The 21,445-nt window shown below is 37.5% G+C and overlaps 1 protein-coding gene across 6 annotated transcripts in view; it reads right to left on the bottom strand.

The window, feature by feature from the left end:
• LOC117407327 (rho GTPase-activating protein 6-like) overlaps positions 1-21,445 on the bottom strand; it is a 196,087-nt gene that overhangs the window by 11,891 nt on the left and 162,751 nt on the right. For all 6 annotated transcript variants that reach the window (XM_034012217.3, XM_034012216.3, XM_034012219.3 and 3 more), the window contains exons 3-10: positions 20,606-20,674; positions 14,396-14,652; positions 12,423-12,618; positions 12,279-12,334; positions 10,171-10,321; positions 9,883-10,031; positions 8,240-8,419; positions 90-187 (exon numbers count right to left, since the gene is read on the bottom strand). In XM_034012217.3, coding sequence (XP_033868108.3) covers positions 90-187; positions 8,240-8,419; positions 9,883-10,031; positions 10,171-10,321; positions 12,279-12,334; positions 12,423-12,618; positions 14,396-14,652; positions 20,606-20,674 — 1,156 coding nt within the window. The remainder of the gene's footprint in view (positions 1-89; positions 188-8,239; positions 8,420-9,882; positions 10,032-10,170; positions 10,322-12,278; positions 12,335-12,422; positions 12,619-14,395; positions 14,653-20,605; positions 20,675-21,445) is intronic.

Consider the following 21,445-nt stretch of genomic DNA (forward strand, 5'->3'; position numbering starts at 1 on the left):
TGCAGTGTGGAAAGAGTTAAATAACTCACAAGCTAAGTGTTTGTAAATAGGGCCCAGCGTTTCAAACCAAGTAAGAATGTTTTACTCACGATGATTGTGAAGCTTTTCTACGCAGCAGATAGTCAACTACATCTGGGTCGGTCTCCAATAAGCTCATTAGCACCTCATTTTGAAGATCGGGGGGGACCTGATAGGAATGTAAAGAGGCACATTTGATAAGAAATACAGCAATCATGCATAACCCAACAGCAGCAATGCTTTAAGACACCTGTCATAAATCTGGAAAGCCTCTTGTATGTACAGAACCGGAACTAAAGCAGGACACTGGCCCTGTTTCAAAGCAGACAAAAATGTAAAACAGGCAGGACTTGAAAGAGCTCTCCACTGTTAATACTGCTTGTCATATCTACAGAACTCACTGTCATTGTTACTGGTAAGGACCAGGTAACCCCCGGGCAACTTGTCTTGTTGTGTGCCATGATCTTCTGTGATAGAAAATGCAGTAACAGTCCTCTTGTTTGGTATTTACAGCACAGCTTTTTTAGATATATATATATTTAAAGATAAAGTTATTTTTGGGGGGTTTCTTGCGTCCTGTTTTCTTTGGCAGTAACATTTTGTTTATACAGACACCTCCTGCTCCCTAACTAAAGTCTGACTAATCAGTTGTGTATCATGCAGAAGTTCTCAGATTAAATACGTGTTTTATTTTTTGTTTTTTTGTACCAATGTGTTTATTATTTTTATTTTTCATGCGATAAACACTTCATTTGGCACTTGCAATGAGCAGAAATGTGTCACTACTCCCTCTCACCACCAATCAAACTGCTAAACCTGTCAGCACTGCAAGTTACTTCAGAATGTATGCTCAACCCTGCTCATCTGGCCCTGCACTACAGCTTCTCAAAAAGACCCTAAACATTTGTAGCACTTCAGAACCACTACATCAGTTTTTGGTTAATGTGTGTTTCCATTTCACACACCTCTCTCAGTTTTAGCACAATACAGTATATGACCTGCAAGCAAAAAATCTCTTTCACCCTTTTCCTTCCAACTTTTTTACAGTGTGTCCAGACTAAAAAAAACAACAGTATGGCATAAATCTGCACACTTTGTACATATTAAAGATGGTAAGCACAAGTTACAGTGATATGATGTGCTGCATTAGTTAGGAGATTTCTGAATCAGGAGGTGTTTACACTGCAGGAAAACAATGTTCTGATCATGTATGGCCAAAACATGTACAGCTGAAAATGACAGGGTGGTCTCACTGTGCTTACTGTCTGCACTAGCTCAGCAGCTGAAGGGGCGACACAGTATAAAGACAGATCATGTTTAATATTTTCAACTGAACAACACGAAGCGATGGTTAAGTCAATGCAGCAGTTATTCTGTTATTCTTGTTTCGGTCACAAACTGTGATCCATTTTTCATGATTTAAAGTTTTTTGGAAACACTTCTGTACAAATGGGGTTATATATATATATATATATATATATAAATTATCACTTGGTCTAGGAGTTCTTCACATGCAACTGATATATTTTAGATGATAAGCCAAAAAACTTCAAAACAATATCCAGATATGGCTAGATCAAGTGGAAAATGAATCTGCTTATTGTTAAGCACTAGCGGGGTAAATGAAATGAGCAAATAAGGAAATCCATGTTCAAAAATCCACCGGTACAGGACCAGCTTTCGTGGCTTGTATAATAACTAATTAGTTGGTGCCTCAAATCAAAATATCAAAGCCGCAAAAGAAAGCAGTCGACAATCATGCAATGTTTGAATTGCTTTTCAGGACTGCTGGAAACAAATTAATTCATTAAACAGGGAGTGTAGAGAAGAAATAAAAGTTATTTTTAAGAGACAATAACATTGGGGAACTGGTAGTACAGTATAATAATAAACTAGTTTGCAGATGCATAGGAATGCTGTTAACAACCTTTGAGTTTTTACTCTCAATTAGTTACTTAATGTAATAGCATGCCTCACAACCTTGCTGGCCTTAACACTACTGAAGCTTTTGTTTATATCTGCATGCTGGCTTTTTATACCAATACAAACACATCCTGCTGTTAAAAATCTTCTGAAAGAATTTGCAGCATAATTGAAGCATTTATTTAACCAGCCATTATGGATCAATTGCAGCATACCACATTTAGTCCACTTGATGTGTCTAACTAGTGGATTAAGCAGGTTTAGTCCACTTGATTGGACTTAAGTTAGTACATCTTCTAATCTCGATTGCAGCGAACCAGATGTTAATCATCACAGGTAGAGCATCTGCTAAATCAAATTAAACAAGATCCTGATTGCAGGGTACCAAATCAGATTTGTGAAAGTGGATTAACTTAGTACTGTGAAGGATAAAACTAACTTAGTACGCTTGCTCGTCCGAAGCATTTACTGCTGACATGCTTTTGCAGAGACAGCTGCATATTTCCTCTGAAATGACAAGTGCATCTGAAAACTTTATTCCATACATTTCTTATGTCTGTCACCTTCGGGCAGTCATATCCGTGAGAATAAAGCCTTGCAAACATGTAAACTATGTATCAGCTGCAGAGTCACTTATAACAACATCTCTCCCGAAAGACAGAGCGCAAGGAGGTGAAGTGACTTACTCAAGGTCACACAGCGAGTCAGTGAGTGAGCCGGGATTTGAACCAGGGACCTTTTGGTTACAGGCCCTTTTCTTTAACCACCGGACCACACAGCCTCCTGTTACAATGGAAGACAATCTATATAGTAGGTCATAGAGGTAAACAAACTAATTAGAACACATTTTAAATAAATTGCTACACGTTCTAATTTGAGGAACAGGAATAAACCAAAACCAACAAATTAGACTTGGACCACTATTTCAATGCACTAGCTGTGTTATGTTTCAAACTACTGGCGAACAGCCCCTCTAGTAGCGGTTCACCATAAAAACAATATACAGCAGACTATATTACCCTATATTTAATAATAATAATAATAATAATAATAATAATAATAATAATAATAATAATAATAATTATAATAATAATAATATGCTGGTATAGGCAACATATAGCATGCATTAGTTATAATAAGAATAATGTATCAGTTTAATATTTAGGTGAAAATGTGTGCTACAAATGAAAAAGTAGGCAGGCAGGCAGCAGTGTAGATGAATGTTTACTGAAGCTTATTGTTAAGCTTTGAGATCAGTTTAGCACTGACTTACTCTAACTAATATTAACAGTCATTGAAAGTTTAAGAGAGGAATTCACCTATTTACAAGATTAGATATATCGAGAACAAATATATATACAAATGAATCAAGGATACATTTTAGTGAAACCACACTAGGTGTGTTTAGGTTTGATAATTACAGGTGGGCTAATGCAAAATAATATATAGAAATATATTGGCTAATGCATGCATCTGTTTTTGAAAGAGTCACAATAAAAGGTCGTTGATCACTTGCAGTTTACAGCATAAACAATATAAACTCCCCTTCTCCCACTTGCCCAGCTTATGACTTCAAAGTCCTTCAGGTTTCTCCTTGATCCACTCTTAAAGCAATAGGCATACCATCCCCCAGATAAGTATTTATTTTTTGTGTCAGATACACTCGCTAGCGTTACAGTAAATGATACACATTTGATATGTAATCATACTGAGAAGACCCCCCCCCTGCATCATCAATTTAGGCAAATAAATAAATAAAAAACACAAATATATTCACAAATATATGAATCCAGTTGCTTCCCATTCATTATTACACGGCGACGGACAGATTGTAATGTTTTAATGTTATGTTGTGGCGTGACTGGACAGAAGCCAACAAAAAATAAACTATTGCTGTCAAAAAAAAAAAAAAAAAAATCCTGACTGTGTTTAGTTTTGTAGCTGCACTCTTGTTTAGGGTTTTGTCTCCCAAATGCATTTAATGCAAGAACCTGCTGGTATGTTAATGTTTGCTTTTTATTTTGCCCTGCCACAAATAATGAAGCACTGCCAGTTCAAAGTTTTTCAGAAAATTCACCATTGTTGCCATGTGACAGGGGCATGCTGTAATCTGCAGCGCAGGGATAGGAACATGCAGATCCCACTGTATGAATTATTGGATGGGGGAATCTGGTATGAGTGAATGTGCCCCAGCTGTTTCAGATTAGTGCCACTTTGCCTAATGTTTCTTTTTAATTGGATGATATCTTCTTTAGTTCCTTGATGCAGCAAACTCAAAACAGCGAGAAATCCCATAAAAGGACTTAAAAAGGATTTAAACTTAGTGGAACCATAATGATTACAGCTGTGACCAAATCTGATGTGCTAGACTTAGTAGGGGGTTGACCTCAAAGCGTTGACAATGTGTTGAGTAGGAAAAGCAAGGTCTGGTTACACAGGCGCTCCAATTAAACAGGTAATTTCCAAGAAATCTACATTTATTAAGTTCCCAGAAAGTTGTCAATACATTTTAAGGAAAGGCAAAGAAAACAAATAACTTCTGAAAAGATCTGGCTCCAGTTCAAGCTTTTTATTTTCATTGCTGGCTCCAGCTAAGCTTTGTTTTAAGCCCCCCTCTCTCTCTCACTGCCTCTCTCACACCAAAGAGCCAGCAGTACTTAAGCCTGGAGATCACACTGGTACCAAAACAATATTCAGTCGCCTCAGGAAAGTAAGTATCAAAAGTACAGGGTACTATTTTTATTAAAATTATTGTTTATTTGGACATGGGATTTGTGGGGTTATATCTGTAGTACTATACAGCAATGATGTGTGTTATGTTATACGTCAGGCTACGATTTTGGCACAGTGATTTTTAGTACACTTCACGGGAGCAGTGTGGAGTAGTGGTTAGGACTCTTGACCGGAGGGTCGTGGGGTCAATCCCAGGTAGGGGACACTGCTGCTGTACCCTTGAGCAAGGTACTTTACCTAAAATGCTCCATTTAAAAAGTGTATAAATGGGTAATTGTATGTAAAAATAATGTGATATCTTGTAACAATTGTAAGTCACCCTGGATAAGTTAAGGGTGTCTGCTAAGAAATAAAATAAAATAAAATAAAAAAATAAAAAAACAAGAATTCACGGAAAGGTCACCAAATAATGTAGCTTTAGCTACATCAACATACACAAGAGCTTTTAAATAGTACACCAATAATATAAAGATTACTGCTTTTGACTGCTGAACTGTTTAAATGTTACTTTAGTTAACTTAGTTAAAGGTCTTTTCACACCAACATTCTTTTTTTTTGTTTGTTTTTTTTTTAATACTGTACGATGCAGGCTTTCAGACCGTCCGCATAGCGAAACAGACGGTGTCTGAAATAAACTGTGTTCCTATTTCTCTGTGTGCGACCAGCATAAATGTACATATATATACAAAATCATCATGTCAAATAATTACCGTGTTCAAAATGAAACTGTATATATTTTCTCTTCAATAATAACAAAGAGATGTTTAAATTTGTTGTTTCTGAGTAACCTACAGAGCACTGCCCATTTAAAAATAAAAACAAACAAAAAGCAGAGTTGAAAAGTCAAATCACACAGGCAGGCATCGTGTCCAAGAAATGGGGCATCACAAAGATCAGAAAAAAAATGACAACAAAAAATGACCTCTCGTTTTATCTACAGTTTCAAGGAAATAAAAAAGAGTAGAACAGCAGTCTGAAGTATTTTGTTTAGCAATGATTTGAGAAAGTGAGTATTTTTTTTCCAACAGACTACTTCGGTACATTGTATGAAAAAAGGTTTCAAGAAATAAAATGTAATATTTTTTGAAGATGCAAGCCCACTTTTTTTTTTTTTTTTTTTAATTAACAAGCGCTGTATGTATGTGAAGATGACAACCAAGAGTTTACAGTAACATACCATCTGTGTTCATTTACATGCTCGCTCAGCTACAAAATACAAATCTCATTCGCTGACCTGCATAGCTACATGTAAATGCTGCGTGCAGACACAACCAAACAATTTACAGATACTCGCATATTTGTATTTTCAGTGCATGACATGCTGCATTTTAAAGAAAATAAAGGAAGTGCCTAATCAAATGTGTTTTTACATCCATTTCCAAGATTTCATGCTTGTCTTTCTCTGCCACCTGAAAGAAGGGGTCACTAAAGTTTGTTTGTAAGCTATCCCTGTGGGTACTCCCCCCTGTGGGCCCCCTACCTCAGATCGGCAAGTTGGCATGACTAGAATTCTAAACAGCGAGCTCCACACAGCAGTGCCTTTACTGACTGAGCGACTGGGGATCCATTTCCTTCAGTTATTTTTTTGCTTCAAACTTTCTTGTGCTAATGAATTCTTGATAAATCAAATGTATTATTTCCTTTAGCTTCTGTTTCTATAGAGCAAAATCATTTTACATTGTAAATAATTGTGATCGTGGACGATAATGAGTCACCTTTGGTAGCAGGCCTTCCCACAGTAACTTATTTTTTCTCGAATCCTATTGTATACATCAGTGTTTAAAACATTGCTACACCGGGAGGCTGCAAGCATGGAATTTCAAGTCAAAACATAATTCCCAGTGTCCTGCTGTGCAGTGCGTTATAAAGCAACATCTTCTGAAACCTAAAAAGAACTAAACAGTATTTATTTATATTTTCTAAAATTAATGTTTTAGAAAAGTGTTTCTACAAGCCAAAGAAGGATGAAGGGTCAGTATTGCCCAAGGGCCCTACTTGAGCATTCTTTTTTTTTTTTTTTTTTTTTTTTAATTTAGTCGTCGCCAATTATTTTTACCCCGGTTTTCACCCCAATTTAGCATGCCCAATTATTATCTGTATCCCCGGCTCACCGCTCGCAACCCCCCCGCCGACTCAGGAAACGGAGGCTGAAACACGCGTCCTCCGAAACGTGCTCCTTCCAAGCCGTCATTTTTCGCACTGCAGATCCACAGCAATGCTACCAGACCTATAGTGCCGGAGGACAACACAGATCTGGCGGCTCCGCTGCAGAGCCACAGGCGCCCTATCGGCCACAGGGGTCGCTGATGCGCGGTGAGCCGTGGATTCCCCTGCCGACCTAAGCCCTCCCTACCCGGGCAGCGCTCAGCCAATTGTGCGCCGCCCCCTAGGAACTCTCGGTCACGGTCAGCTGTGACATAGCCTGGATTCGAACCAGCGATCTCCAGGCTATAGGGCACATCCTGCGAGGAGCGCCTTTACTGGATGCGCCACTCGGGAGCCCTACTTGAGCATTCTTAAAACATTCCAATATTGCACAATATTAAGAACTATAACTGTGGCAATTTATACTGTATTTTTTGGATCGATCAAAGTGTGAAGGAAAAATACAACACTCTCCCCTTGCAAAGTATCTAAAAGGGGAAAACAATTCTAAATTGAGAAATATTTTTTTCTGTTTGGGGGAATAAAAAATACAGGTACAATAATTGGTCTTGCGACCTGTGTGTTGGTCACTTTTAGCCAACTCAATATTTTCAGAAAGGTCCTTTGTTTGTAAAGCAACATCAAACAGAGCTGTAGGTGCCAGCTGCCAGAGTTGAAGAAGTTGTGAAATCAATCCCCAAATTGACTAATTGGGAGGCAGTTTCATTCTGATGAAATTCACAGACTAATATCCTTTATCCGATACAGGGAAACATGATCGCTTTAAAAAATATTAATAAAAGTATTATTAGAGTATTATTACTTGAATTGGAGTGGGAGGCTGAGAGGCTTTCAGGAAGCTTTCAATAGCATTCCTTTACCTGCAATATAATACTCCAAAATCACACTCTGCAAAATAACATCACTGCCCCTGATACCACCACCCTCCCTCAGCAAAATGACATCACTGCCCCTAATACCACCACCCTCCCTCAGCAAAATGACAGCACTGCCCCTAATATCACCAGCCTCCCTCAGCAAAATGACATCACTGCCCCTGATACCACCACCCTCCCTCAGCAAAATGACATCACTGCCCCTGACACCACCACCGTCCCTCAGCAAAATGACATCACTGCCCCTGACACCACCACCGTCCCTCAGCAAAATGACATCACTGCCCTCACAAGTCTTAAGGGATGCCACTGAATCGCTCTGTGTAATCGTGTAGGAGACGGACTGTTAAGCCAGCTAAGAAGGACTGAACCTTGCTTAGTCTGCTGCAGAATCCTCACTAAGCCATCAAAACAATAGTTGTCTTCTTTGCCTACTGACATTCAGATATTGTGGGCAACTGCTGCAGTGAGGTAACATATTTGTACATTCAAAATTGGGGAGAAAATAAAAAGCCATCACCCACCATGAAAAGCGCCTCGTAGGTCTGTATCATCCTCTGAACGACTCCAATGATGGCCGTGCTCTCCTCGGCCCGAGCCGAGCTCTGCACTGAGAACTCTTTGTCTGTGCTTTTCTGCTTGTGCAGGAGGTTAGGGCCAAATATTGTGGCCAAATTCAGCGATGTCATTTTGTTCCCAGTGATCTAAATCAAACCGAAGTAAAAAAAAAATAACATTATACGGTGACGTGTAGTTACACACTCAGCCTGTGTAATTACAGTGTGATTATTGGAACTTACTGGAAATGTCTTTGTTCAAAACTGTAAACAGCTGAGTGGTGCCTCTGTTTGCAAATTCAGCTGAATTATGGTTAAAGAGATTGTATGATTGTTAAATATCATCAAATCTTTTTTTTAAGGTTTAAAAATAGCAAGAAAATAGTGTTATTGCTATTAGAAATAGCAATAGCAATATCAACAGTAATTGAATTAATTCCTTCAACATCTCAGTTAGTCAAAAACAAAAGAAAATAGGCAATCCTGTTCTATATACAGTTTGCTAGAAATAGTTTTCTGGTAAAAGTAACAATTACATTGGGCAAGATTTTTTTTATTTTTATTTAACCTTTATTTTACCAGAAAAGGAGATTGAGATTATTTACAACGACGATCTGGTCAAGAGGCAAACATCACAGCAGCACAAAGCAAATAAATACAACATAGAAAAATAAATACATAACACATTAACAAGTGCATACACATGCATCAGACAATAGTGAAAATATTCTCAAAGCTTTTTACTCCAAATCACCATTAGCGAGAAATGCTCCCTACAATCTGGCCAAACTGGAAATAAAAAATCTATTGACAAATGATTCAGAGGCTTGTAAGTAGTGTTAAGCTGTTTTTTATACATTACGATATATATATATATATATATATATATATATATATATATATATATATATATATATATATATATATATATATAACACAAAAAAGTTGTGTTGTTTTCTGGCATTAAATAAGGATAACCCATTACTGATAGTCCACACCCTCTGTGCATTTAAAACAGCATGGTGATTGGCTAATTTCTGTCTAAATGGTGCTGTTCTCTTATGGCATAAGGCTACAGACAGGTCACAGTGTAGGAACTTGAGAATCTAAGACTTGTTTTTCTACAGTGTCAGTTAAGAGGCAGCTTGATGTGACTTTTAATGCTGTAGATTAATACCATATATTAATATTTAACATCTCTGATTTCACAGAGCTAAACTAAACTAAAGGAGCCAATTGCCGTAAAAAGTACACCAAAAAGACTATAAGTACTTTACATTACAAGGTATACATAGCCAGGCAATTACATTGTGATAATTACCAGAGATTCCTACTCTTATATGGTAACTACTCTATAACAACATCAATATTTTGTTACCTGATGTTATTACACGTTGACACTGTAGCACAGGCCATTTGCAGTGTACACCGTTTTTCCACAAATAGTTACCATGTAAATATCAGATATTATGGTAGTTACTCAATTATTACTGTAAAGTGCTACTAAAAGACCTTATGGACAGTCCTTTAAACCTGTTTTTATAAACTCTAGTACCAAGAAGCTGGAACAGAACAGACAATATCAAATGTTAATGCACACACAAGTGTACCTCTTGGCCATCCTTGTCGTAGGAGTCTTCAGCGTGACTGGCTACTGTGGACAGGAACTTCAGGAGTCTGTGCAGAGTGTCACAGTTACAGGGAGGTAGAAGGTAGATGAGTAGCTGCAAGGCATTTTGCTGCTCATCTAATTCCATCACTGAGGAGAAAAAAAAGTAACAAGACAGTCATCTGAGTTTTTAATAAAACACAGAGTAACAAGTAACGTATTCCAACAGTTAGGATAATGGATATGCAAACTGGATAGTATCTCCATACCCATGCCACCAGGTACTCACAGACAGTGTTGATGAAGGCAGTGTAGAGCTCTCTGGTGAGGAGAGGGTCAGGAATGTCTCTCAGGAATTCCTTCAGCAGGGCGGCGATGTCATGAACACTCTGCTCCTCATCAAGCAGCACATCCACACCGCTGTCAAACTCCGCTCGGAGCTAGAAACCAAACAACACAGTGTCCTAAAGCTGCACAGACCCATATTGTCCTCAGATTATTATCCAAAGTGTCTGGTATGATATGGCTTTAAGATGTTTTCCTATGCGTTTGTGGAACACAATTCTGAGATAAAGCTATGAGAAAGAGAAGCTGACAAGTTTCAGAAACTTGGTCACCTTCCTTTGTGATTGAAAGGGTGTAGAGTGCAGTCCAGTTTATCTTATAAAAAAAGAAACCAGAGTTGTCAAGGCCCCTTGCAAGTTGATGTGTGGTAAAAGCATACTGAATTAGAGCAGTAGAATGTGAAATCATGGTAAAGCACAGTAGAAGCCACAGTTGTGGTGAAGGTATAGCAATGCCTGTATTACTGAATATGAGCCCTGTTCTAACTATCCTCTGTATATGTATATACTGTGTGGCTTAATGTTTTTTACAGAGTAGACGCTAAAAGTAGTGGATTACTGGGGACCTGCAAGTTGCAGGTTTTTCTTCCAGTTTTTTCCCTAACAAATAAATAAAAAGAGTGCAGTAAAATAAAATGGTGTGAGGCAGTGACAAAGCACAGTGGCTTTTTCTCTGCCCTTTAAGCACACAATTACTTTTTTGTCATTTCTTTCATTTCTGTGCTTGCTGGTGGGGAAACACCAGTAAGAGCTTAATGAGGGGATGACAGCAAACAGCCATTTCTGAGATATACAGCTCAGAGGGAAGTCCAGGAGGGGTTGTAAAAGGTTGAAAAACAATTTGCTTGTTCTGTTAACCCTTGGTATATATTAGTTTTTCTTTAGGTAAATGCAGACAATTAATTCCAGTGAGCTGAGAATGCTTGTACACGACTAGTGCTATCCCAAAAATGAACTCAAACAAGCCCAACGCATTAGGGTAGTGAATAAAAGTAATGACCTTTTAATAGGTTGTTATCTAGGCATTATTTTATTTTAATAGCCTCAAAAAACCCATTGATAATATACACTGCTACACCATTATGAATTTTTCTCATTGTCCAAAACCTTGTCTAGAGATTTGGACTAATGTTTTCACAGTACTGGCTTATGTATATGAAAACAGTCAAAATACCGGATCAATGGTTTACCCAGATTCTATACTGGCTTTTTTCATGTTTATGGACCTCGTAATGCATCTAGCCAGTGCACTTCGTACCAAGTAAAAGGTACTGTACTTCAAATGGCTTACCCTTTCAAGGGATGCTAAACACACAAGGGTAGCTTTAGCTTCCGACTGAATTTGCTTTATTCCAAAGCTTGTTAGCAATTCTTTGGTACCGTTCTACCTATGATGGAGTCCATACTTAATTTAAAATTATATTTTCCTGTGTTGGATGCACAGAAGAAAGCTTTTTACAGCGTATCATGGCAATACAACACTTGTTCGCATTTCACATTTAAATTAAGTGCTTTGTATACAAAGTCTTATAATTGAGTTGTGAAGCGGTCACGCATATTAATGATTTATAGATTATTCTTTCTGTTTCTTTACCCCATATTTTTTCATTAGCTTTTACTAATGGAAAACACGGATACACATTCTATTCACAAAGAAATTTAGTTTCAATGTAAGTACATCTTTATAAAGAGTTTATATTGAGTTGCCTGCTGTATTAAGGTCACTGTGTAGTGGAAGGATTCAAGTATAAAATGTCTATAAATGTGTAGTTAAGTGTTTAGCTAATTATTAACAAGGAATAACAGTTTGTTACATTGCTAGATTAATGCCATATTATAAAGTTATTCCTGATTAAAGTCTTCGCTACGGATCATCTAACACTGTATGGCAATAGGTTGGAATTTTTAATAAATATGTTCCCATAGTTTACAACATCCTTTATAGCACCTTGAGAGTTGCATTATTTATTGTTCATAACTAATGTGTTACCCACATTAATGTCATGTTGATTAAAAAGCATCTCCCATCACGTTCCTTACTGCATACTGTTACCTGTCTCACTCTCTTCTTTGAACTTCCTACTCTGAATATTCCTACCGTCTGAAGACCTGAAACAAAACAAACAAAAAAGGTTTTAGAATTCAGATTCAGGTTCTGTTAAGTAAGTAAGTAAGTAAGTGGTATAATATTACACACCGTATTTTTCCAGATACTGACAGCAGCTGTCCACTAGCCTGGGAACCTGTCTGTAAATGGGGTTGAGGCTAAGCTTCTTGTCCCGCTGCTTCTCCTTCTTGTTCTGAGCCTCTGTTGGCAGGGAAAGCTGCAGGGCTTCCAGCAGTCGAGACTGATTGTCATCCAGGTCTGTGATAGAATCCACAGACATTCCACCCTGGAGGACACAGCAGGAACATAAGGGAGAGAGGCAGTGCGCAGTGCACGCTTTGATAACAAAACAATAGGAACAACAGCAGGACAGTTCATTTATTCCAGTGCTATAACTGCACTATTCTTGGCAGAGAATTATACCCAGCACAACAGGTGTGGGAGTGTGGATAGTTAGGCAGTTATTTGGTTGTCAGTAGTAATGGATGGAATGTGCAAATAAAAGCTTGATAGCTTTAAAATGTGCCTGTATCCAACACAGTTTACTGAGATGTGCTGTACCAGCAGGCTTCTGATAATGCAGGTGCATCTGAAGTCAGTCAAGAAAATGATTATTACTACCAGCATTACACCTTGCATTCCATTTAATGGTTTGCAGGGCTTATGGGTATTGCGTATTCCAAATAAAAATAAGTGTAGCAGCTAGCAGCAGGAGCAGAGTCTAAGCCAAGCCATACCACAGGAATCCTAACACTTGGCTGAGGTCTCTGAAAGACAGACCAGTCTTGGGCATAAGTTTTCACATTTCAGCTTATCTAAAGTTATCCACGTCAGTGCAAAACTGTAACTAAACCTGCCAGTAATCAAATGTTAAGCACACCTGTCAAACAGATACTTTTGGTGATTTATTACTTCACATTGCTCCATGCACTAAGATTAAGGAAACATATGGTTTTGAGATCACTGGTTTTAGAAATTTACAGTTGTTTGTGTGGTTAGATTATAAGTACTTTATGAATATATGTATGCAGTGTCACGTGTTGCTGGGTGTAAAACTTGAACAGATGGTGAATGGGCAAGGTAAACAACAAATATTAGTGGTAGTGGTAAGTGGGGTTCCTGTTTCTGAGGATTTATCAGGTGAATTCTGGGATACGTTTACATAAACTTTCTTTTTACATTACAATACTCTGTGAAAGTTAATAAAACAAATCAAGACAGTAATGGAAAGTTCAGGTTGCTAGCCTAATCATACAGCACCTTTCCACAAGACAGTCCTTCTCATTTCTTGATACTGCAACAGACACATAAATCAGCACCTTCTCTGGCTTTTTATTGTCGAACTGTAAGGTCTGGAGGAGAATCTTACAGTAACAAAAGGAAGGAAGTATCCCAGGAAGTGTGCGGTACAGCGTGTTCATGTAACATGTAGGGTTTGACAGTTGAAGCGATTTTTCCAATTTCCATGATACGCATTGGCCGCTGTCCTTCTTTTTAAATGTAACTAAAAGTGACTGTTATTTTTTGACATAAACTATAATGCGTTACCACACTTAGTTACCTTTCTGAAAAAGGAACCACTGCATTTACAAGTTACTGAAAATTTGAATCTAAATACAGAAATACATCTATTCGGGTATATGTTTAAATAACTCAAAAGAAAGCAAGTTGTTCAGTCAAAATCCTTTTTTTAGTGTATTTTGCACAGAAAACTGTTTTAAGAGAAGAATGGTCTCACTTCATTTACAAGTACCAAGGTACATCAACTAGGACTTCTTCTGTATAAATCATCTATGTTCCTGAAGCATAGCCTCAACGTGCTGGGCTATAACCAGTGTGGGGCATTGAATCCAAGTTTTAATTTGAGGTGAACAGTAACTGATACTACACTGTAATACCTCTTCTAAGCCTGACCCCTTCTAAGCCATACAATAAATATACAGTATGCATTGTTTTACAAAAAGACCCCCTGGACAACCTTCCACAGTGCATGGATGCAACATAATGTAAGTGGAGCAGTCAAATAACAATATGTAATAACTACTGTATGACTAACCACCTACCCGTCTGCGTGTCCGAGGGGCTGCCTCAGGTGTATTAGGCGAGGTGGACTCGTTAGGCGTTTCTGATGTGGAGCTGAGAGATGAGTTACTGCTTGAGAGTTCTTTGTTTTGCCTTTTCAATCCAAACTGTAAGATGGAGGTCACCAGATCGGGGGATTCTTTCTGTTCTTCTTTCTGGGAGTCCTGTTTTTGTTTGTGGGTCCTGTCATTGGTTATCACCTGGGACAGCGGCATGCCAAAAGCTTGAGGCACAAATTCTGTTAAAACACATGAGCGGTAAACAGTCACAAAGAATGTTATGCAAAACAAAGCTAGGGCAGCTGTCACAGTAGGCAAATCTAAGTGATCACAGACAATTTGATCCACTTAGAAATTTGTAATCTAATTGCTTTTATAGTAAACAGGGTTTTGGACTATGGTTCCATTACTGTATAAGGAAAATGTACCAGTACATGTACTTGGAGGAACAACAGGTAAAGCAATATCTGTGAGAACATTCATTTATTTCCTTTCTGTTACAGCTTATCCATCCACAACAAAATAACAACGCTACATTGAAGATATTTAAGCTAGTTTTTATATTAGCAGTTTAGGTCAAGGGTTTTGGGCCTTTCTGCACCAACCCAATCAACAAACCTGATGTGCACTTGGAACCCTAACCATTGTCTGTTTCATGTGTGGTAGGCCTTACTTAATTTGTGCTGGGGCTTGCCGTTAAAAGTTAAAAATCTCATACTACGTTTTGCTCTCAAATGCATGCTGTCTGATAATTTAACATTTTAAGTCAGGCATAATATAATGCACCAACGTTTTCTTAAAATTCTCAACACAGTTTGGTGTTATCCATTCTGCCAGCTCTTGCGTGTGCCAAGGATACAGTCCGCCGCCAGGGACGTTCACGTTAGTTTTTGGTACTAGGCAGCTGAGGTGGAGTGTTTCTCTGCGGTTGCTCATGCTGGGGTCTGTACGGATCTGTAGCTGGAGAATATATCCAGAGACTAAAAAATAAACGTGAAGTCTCTTAAATTACTGTCATATTTTTGTTTCTTTTTTTTTTTATTTTGTCATGTGGTTGCTTTTCATTTATTTTTCTCTGCATACTACTACATTGTATATAATGTGGAATATGTGATTGTAAACTTGTATTACTAGTACAATACTGTTTCAAATAAACTTGTTATGATTTTGAATGTGTGGTTCTTAAGAACGGTATTATTGTCCCTGATTGCACCCCGGCACCTCTCTCTTACAAATTAAGCAGTGGTAGTAGGGGTTAAGTGTGGCTGTTAGGTTTTCTGTGTTAATAATTGGGGACATTATTTCGATGCAGTGTGACTTCAAATGTACTGTAGCTCAACATACTTCATAAACACTAGGGTGTCATGCTATTAATTGCTGCAGCAAAAGCGTTGCCAGACATTACTGTACATGATTGTATGACCATGTACTGACAGGCTCAATAGAGATGTTTTTGTTTAATAGAAAACGCCCTGCTGGGTGAAAATCAAACACTTGTTATGTTACTTCATTCCAGGTTTTACAAATTACCATATGCCCAGTATCCCTTAAACCTTTTTAGACTATGTACACAATGTGTATGTTCATGATAGTTTCAAATGACCGCTACACATTCATGTGCATTTTATACGCCTGAAATACATTCTCTGCTTTTAAATATTTCTCACTAGTACAAATATTTAATATAAAATGCAAAGTTAAAGCATGCCAGTGCATTTACTTTAAACATCACGGTCAAATGTGCTGCTTAAACTGAGCAGAATTACATCCAAAAAAGGATTAATATAAACCTTCTTCCTGCATTACAATTCGAGTGCTGATTAAAGTCCTTTTGTTTTACAGCAACAGCAAAGATTTTTTGTTAAGTCCAAGGTAAAAATTCTTAATGCTTCAATCATTAATGTTAAATCTATTTAAACTGCTTATCAATCCAATGCCCAAGCAGGAAACCTGCTAACTGTTTCACAGTTTTGGTAAGATTTCGAGCCTCTCTTGATTGTACTGCTGTGCTAGAATGCAAGGTATAAGTTAACAATGTGGTTGGTTGTTAACAACCATCATTCTAAAAATACCTGCCTAGTATTCCAGCTATTTTTACAGCAAATTATTAACTACAGAAAAATACATAAAAACTCCAGTGCCATGTAAACCTGTAGACCATGTTATTTATTTTCTTTTAAACATGCTGAGTCCAGATGTTTTATACTGCTTCCATATTCAGGCATAATTCAAACTGTAAACCTGCACTTTTCATTACCAGGTGTTGCTGTTTTCAACAATCAGCAATTCAGTTTATGAGTACAAAATGTTGTACTTTGAAAGCATGCATACAAACACAGCAATAGACTAAATGGGGTCTCTTCGTTTTTAAGATCCAACACAAGCACTCTCCACCACAATTTCAGTGTTACATTGTTACAATGCTATTTAATTTCTGTTAGTGTTTGACTATACAAAATTCTAAAAAGGATTATCTAAGAGCCTTAAGTCCTTAACTGCCAATAGGGCTGCGATAACTTTTTAAAGATGTTGACCCAGGCAGGCTTTCAGAAGTGATTAGCCTCGACTTGTGCAGTGAGACAATTCTCTACTCCACGGTCATGTGATTTTGTTCAACCAGTAACAGCACTTCATTTATTCAAGCTATTGTATAAATGTATTAATGATGTATGTACTGTAATGATGTATGTACTGTATGTATGATGCATATTGCTGTTTTGCAATATGCATCGTACACAAGTATATTCATATTAATTTATAACAGCTTTAAAGAACAAACAAAATGCATGTAAAAAAATGCAGGTGAAAATCTAGTCAGTTATGCACAAAATATCATCTATTGTTTAGTTTGGTAAGATTTTGCTCTTTGAAACACAAGCTACTTACATAAAACTCAAGAGCAGAGAAACAAACACATCACATCAAACAGTGACATAAGAAACGTTTCAACCACACGTTTTCTTGTGTTATTTAATAGGATATCTCGTATGTATAAAAAACAAGGCTTGCCAATTTATCCCATGTGGAAAATGTAATGCTGCAAAATTAATGAGCTGTTAGTCCCAATCGGATCATTCAAGACTGTTTTGAAGGGAAAGAATACACAAAATGAAGTATGTTTTTTTTAATTTAGATTCATGTGTGATTTAGTAGTAATTTCAGATCTGTTTCAAAGTTTGTATTGTCTATTAACTTTTTTTTTTTTTAGCAAATGCTGTTATTAATTTTAAGACAACCAATAAACAGCTCCACTCCAGGAGTTTATGTTGACTCAGAAATGTCTTCTTCTAGGCAATGCGGGGAAGCTATAAAAAAGGCCAACCAAATGCTCAGATATATAGTGAAAAGTGTTCAATTCAAATCAAGGGAAGTAATGTTAAAACTTTACAATTCATTAGTAAGACCTCATCTAGAATATTGTGTTCAGTTCTGGTCACCTCACTACACAAAGGATATTGTTGCTAAAAGGCATGTCATATGCAGACAGTCTAAAATAATTGAATCTGTTCAGTCTTCAACTGATCTGATTCAAGCTTTCAACACTCTAAAAGGCATCGACAATATTGATTCAAGGGACTTTTCTGACCTGAAAAAAGAAACAACGAACAGGGGTCACAAATAGAGATTATAGATTAGATAAAGGGGCGTTCAGAACAGAAAATAGGAGGCACTTTTTTACACAGAGAATTGTGGGAGTCTGGAACCAGCTCCCCTGTAATGTTGTTGAAACGGACGCCCTGGGACCCTTCAAGAAGCTGCTTGATGAGAGTCTGGGATCAATAAGATACTAACAACCAAACGAGCAAGATGGGCCGAATGGCCTCCCCTCGTTTGTAAACTTTCTTATGTTCTTATGATACCTTAACAAAAAATAAAAGAACAGGTGGAGCAGAATGTTGTTTTCGGTCCTCTCCCAGGTTTGCTTTGAATCCGGTATGTAGCATATTTATGTTTTGAAAGGTCTGAGAGAGATTAAAATACCTTTACACAGTTTGACTCCCCAGCAAGTGTATTTTTTTTGTTTCCATGACTATTTTTCTGTTTTTCTTTTAAGGAGACTTGCTGAAGTTTTAAGGGGTTGCTAGTATTTTTTTCAGGTTCAGCACAGTCAAACCTCTTTTTACTTTTTGCACAAAAATGCATCATTGTGATAAGTTAGTTAGGAATGCCTATACCTGTTTGATTATTTGGGAGTGATGTCACATATGGGCCATAACCACTTATCCGCCATGATCAAGCTCTTCAGAGAAGATAAGTTCAGAGATTGTAGTTTTCTTTGGTTGGATCTACATGTTGTATGTACTCCGTGTGCTACCATTGCTGGTAGTGTCACGTGAGCTGTTCAATGTGTTGATATGTAAATAAATCCTTATCCAGGGTGACTTACAATTGTTACAAGATGTCACATTATTTTTACATACAAATACCATTTATACAGTTGGGTTTTTACTGGAGCAATCTAGGTAAAGTACCTTGCTCAAGGGTACAGCAGCAGTGTCCCCCACCTGGGATTGAACCCACGACCCTCCGGTAAAGAGTCGAGAGCCCTAACCACTACTCCACACTGCTGCCCTCAACTTCAGCCTCCGTCTTGATCGCCTGCCTGTCACTCAGCAGTGAATGCACGCACTGACATGACAGGTGGCTACCCTGTCACATGCATTAATACCCAGTATCTTTCTAAACAAGGGATTAGGGGAGCTCCCTAATAAAAGCTGACTCTCAAAACAATAATTGTGTGAATATAGTAACTGTTACAGCTGTGTATAATGGTATATACAACAGGATTAAATTATCCGACTTTTTATATATCTGCACTTACTCTGGTCCCACGGCAGTCGGATAAGTGATGGACTACTGTACTAATATCAGCACAAGCCATGTACTTGACTCTCAACTACGTGTTAAAGTCCAGCCCTTACCTCTCCACTCAATTTAATGGGCTGGAATGCCAATTCATTACAGTATGTACCAATGATGAATCTATGTATTCTAGTTTACCTGCGTCTCAAAATTGATTGCGCTCTCCAGGGCTGGAAAAGTTTAAATATCTGGTCCAATAACAATATTGCACTTGATGACAAAGACGTTTGAACTGATAGCCGCTTTATTTCTTTGATTTTAGTGGAGGGTTTTTTCTAATATTTCTGGTCTGAGGTATGTCAGTATAAACAGCTGAGAATGTCTGAATCCTGCAACACTCGCATAGCTGCACTGTAACGGATGACTCAGTGAGGGAACAGATCACAGCTGCCAGAGGGCAAAGCTTGGAGGCCATAGTATGTCAAACTCAGCACAACCTTTGTCCTACAAAAGGAGAATCATTGTCTGCTTGTGATGGGGGAGGACCAGAACTCCAGGTGCAGATCGGTAATAATGATATAACCACCTGAAATGTAAATACCAGTTCACTAGAATGCACTGGTGTCCCCACTCCATTCAGCATTGCATGAGAGAACGCAAGGCACTCCCATCTTCAACTCTATTTTAACCTTCTCTCAAGTTGGTGTTCCAAATTGCAGTATGCATTTATGTACAAAGCCTCTTTGTTTTTACTGTGGTAGGGGAAAGTTGGATTGCACTTTATTTGCATTTAAGTAATATACCTAATAATATACAAATGAGTGAGTTTCTAACCCTGCACTATCCGTCATCTTTTATGAGCAACATAATCTACAAGCACCAAACTTAAAGGAATACGTAATACATATAATGTTGCTGGACCTCATTTAAATGAGTCACAATGTTAGATTACAAGTTTTCTTCTCAAGCCAAACCCAAATCTGGACTGTTTTAACTAGACTTGAACTGTGAAGAACAATTGATAATTATATTGTGAATATATCCTGATAAAACACTACACTTAAATTGTAGTCAATAAATTGTGTTAAAAAAAACTTAAAACATAACTTCAAAAACACTCAATCAAAATTCTACTCAAGTGCACTAAAGAAGGCAGTAGCTGAAACATTTGTTTACTTGACTTAGTTTCTTATATGTTTTAACTTTGATAAACTTTAGACGCTCATAAAATCCACAAGGATCTGATTGAAACATGATTTGTAAGATGCTGCCATAATGAATAAACAATATACTCTTTTTGAGTGCTGCCGAAACTGACTGTGGATAAGGCCAGCTGAGATGGATCAATCTATACTGTAATTAGGATTGCTGCACATACAGTATATTTACCTTTGTCTTTTTTCTCTTTGGCTAAGGAATCAAGCTTCCTCCTCAATGATTTCTTGCGTTTTTGCCCATCTGAAAGGAAAACCAGTAATATAAAGTCAGCAATGTTGCTTTAAAAGGTTAAACGGATTGACTCTGGCAGACGCCTTTCATTCTATATATAAAAAAGGTTCAAGGACAATCACCAATGATCTGCTGTCGAGTTTTTATTTACAGTACAGACTTCTGACCTTCTCTGCCTAATACGGTTATTATAAACAGAGTGAGGGTTATTATAAACAGAGTAAGTGCAGCCAAAATGACAGGTCAGCAACAACAGACAGAGGAAAACCAACGGAACTAACATTGAGGTCTTCACTTTGCTTTAAGCCCCCATTTTACGGGTACTGTAAGCAAAACTGGGAAATTAAACCAGGTGGGGGATGGGGAGATTGTTGTGGTTTTAGTTGTTGTCTCATAAAAGTATACATTTATCATAGTCATGTATCATTATCATATTTTACCATGTATTTTACTACCATTCCCCAATTCTCAATGTGGTCTTGAAAGCTTGTATATTTTAGCCTCTATGTTGGTCCACTAAAAGGTATTGTCCTTATGTTTTTTCTTTCTCATCTCTAGACCAGCATGACCAACATAACCACTGTCAATCAAATAACAGCAATCATAAATCATTTCAAATCAAAATCCTTCACATTAAATGCATGATACTGAATAAATGATGATGTTTTGTTTAAAAATATATTCTTTTTTTTTGCAAATGCTGTAAAGTGTAAACACAATAATAAAATGGTGATTGCAAAATCTAAGTAAGAGGCAGAGAATGTTGCCACAAATGCATTC

Source organism: Acipenser ruthenus, chromosome 8 (genome assembly GCF_902713425.1).
Source record: "Acipenser ruthenus chromosome 8, fAciRut3.2 maternal haplotype, whole genome shotgun sequence".
NCBI lineage: Eukaryota > Metazoa > Chordata > Actinopteri > Acipenseriformes > Acipenseridae > Acipenser > Acipenser ruthenus.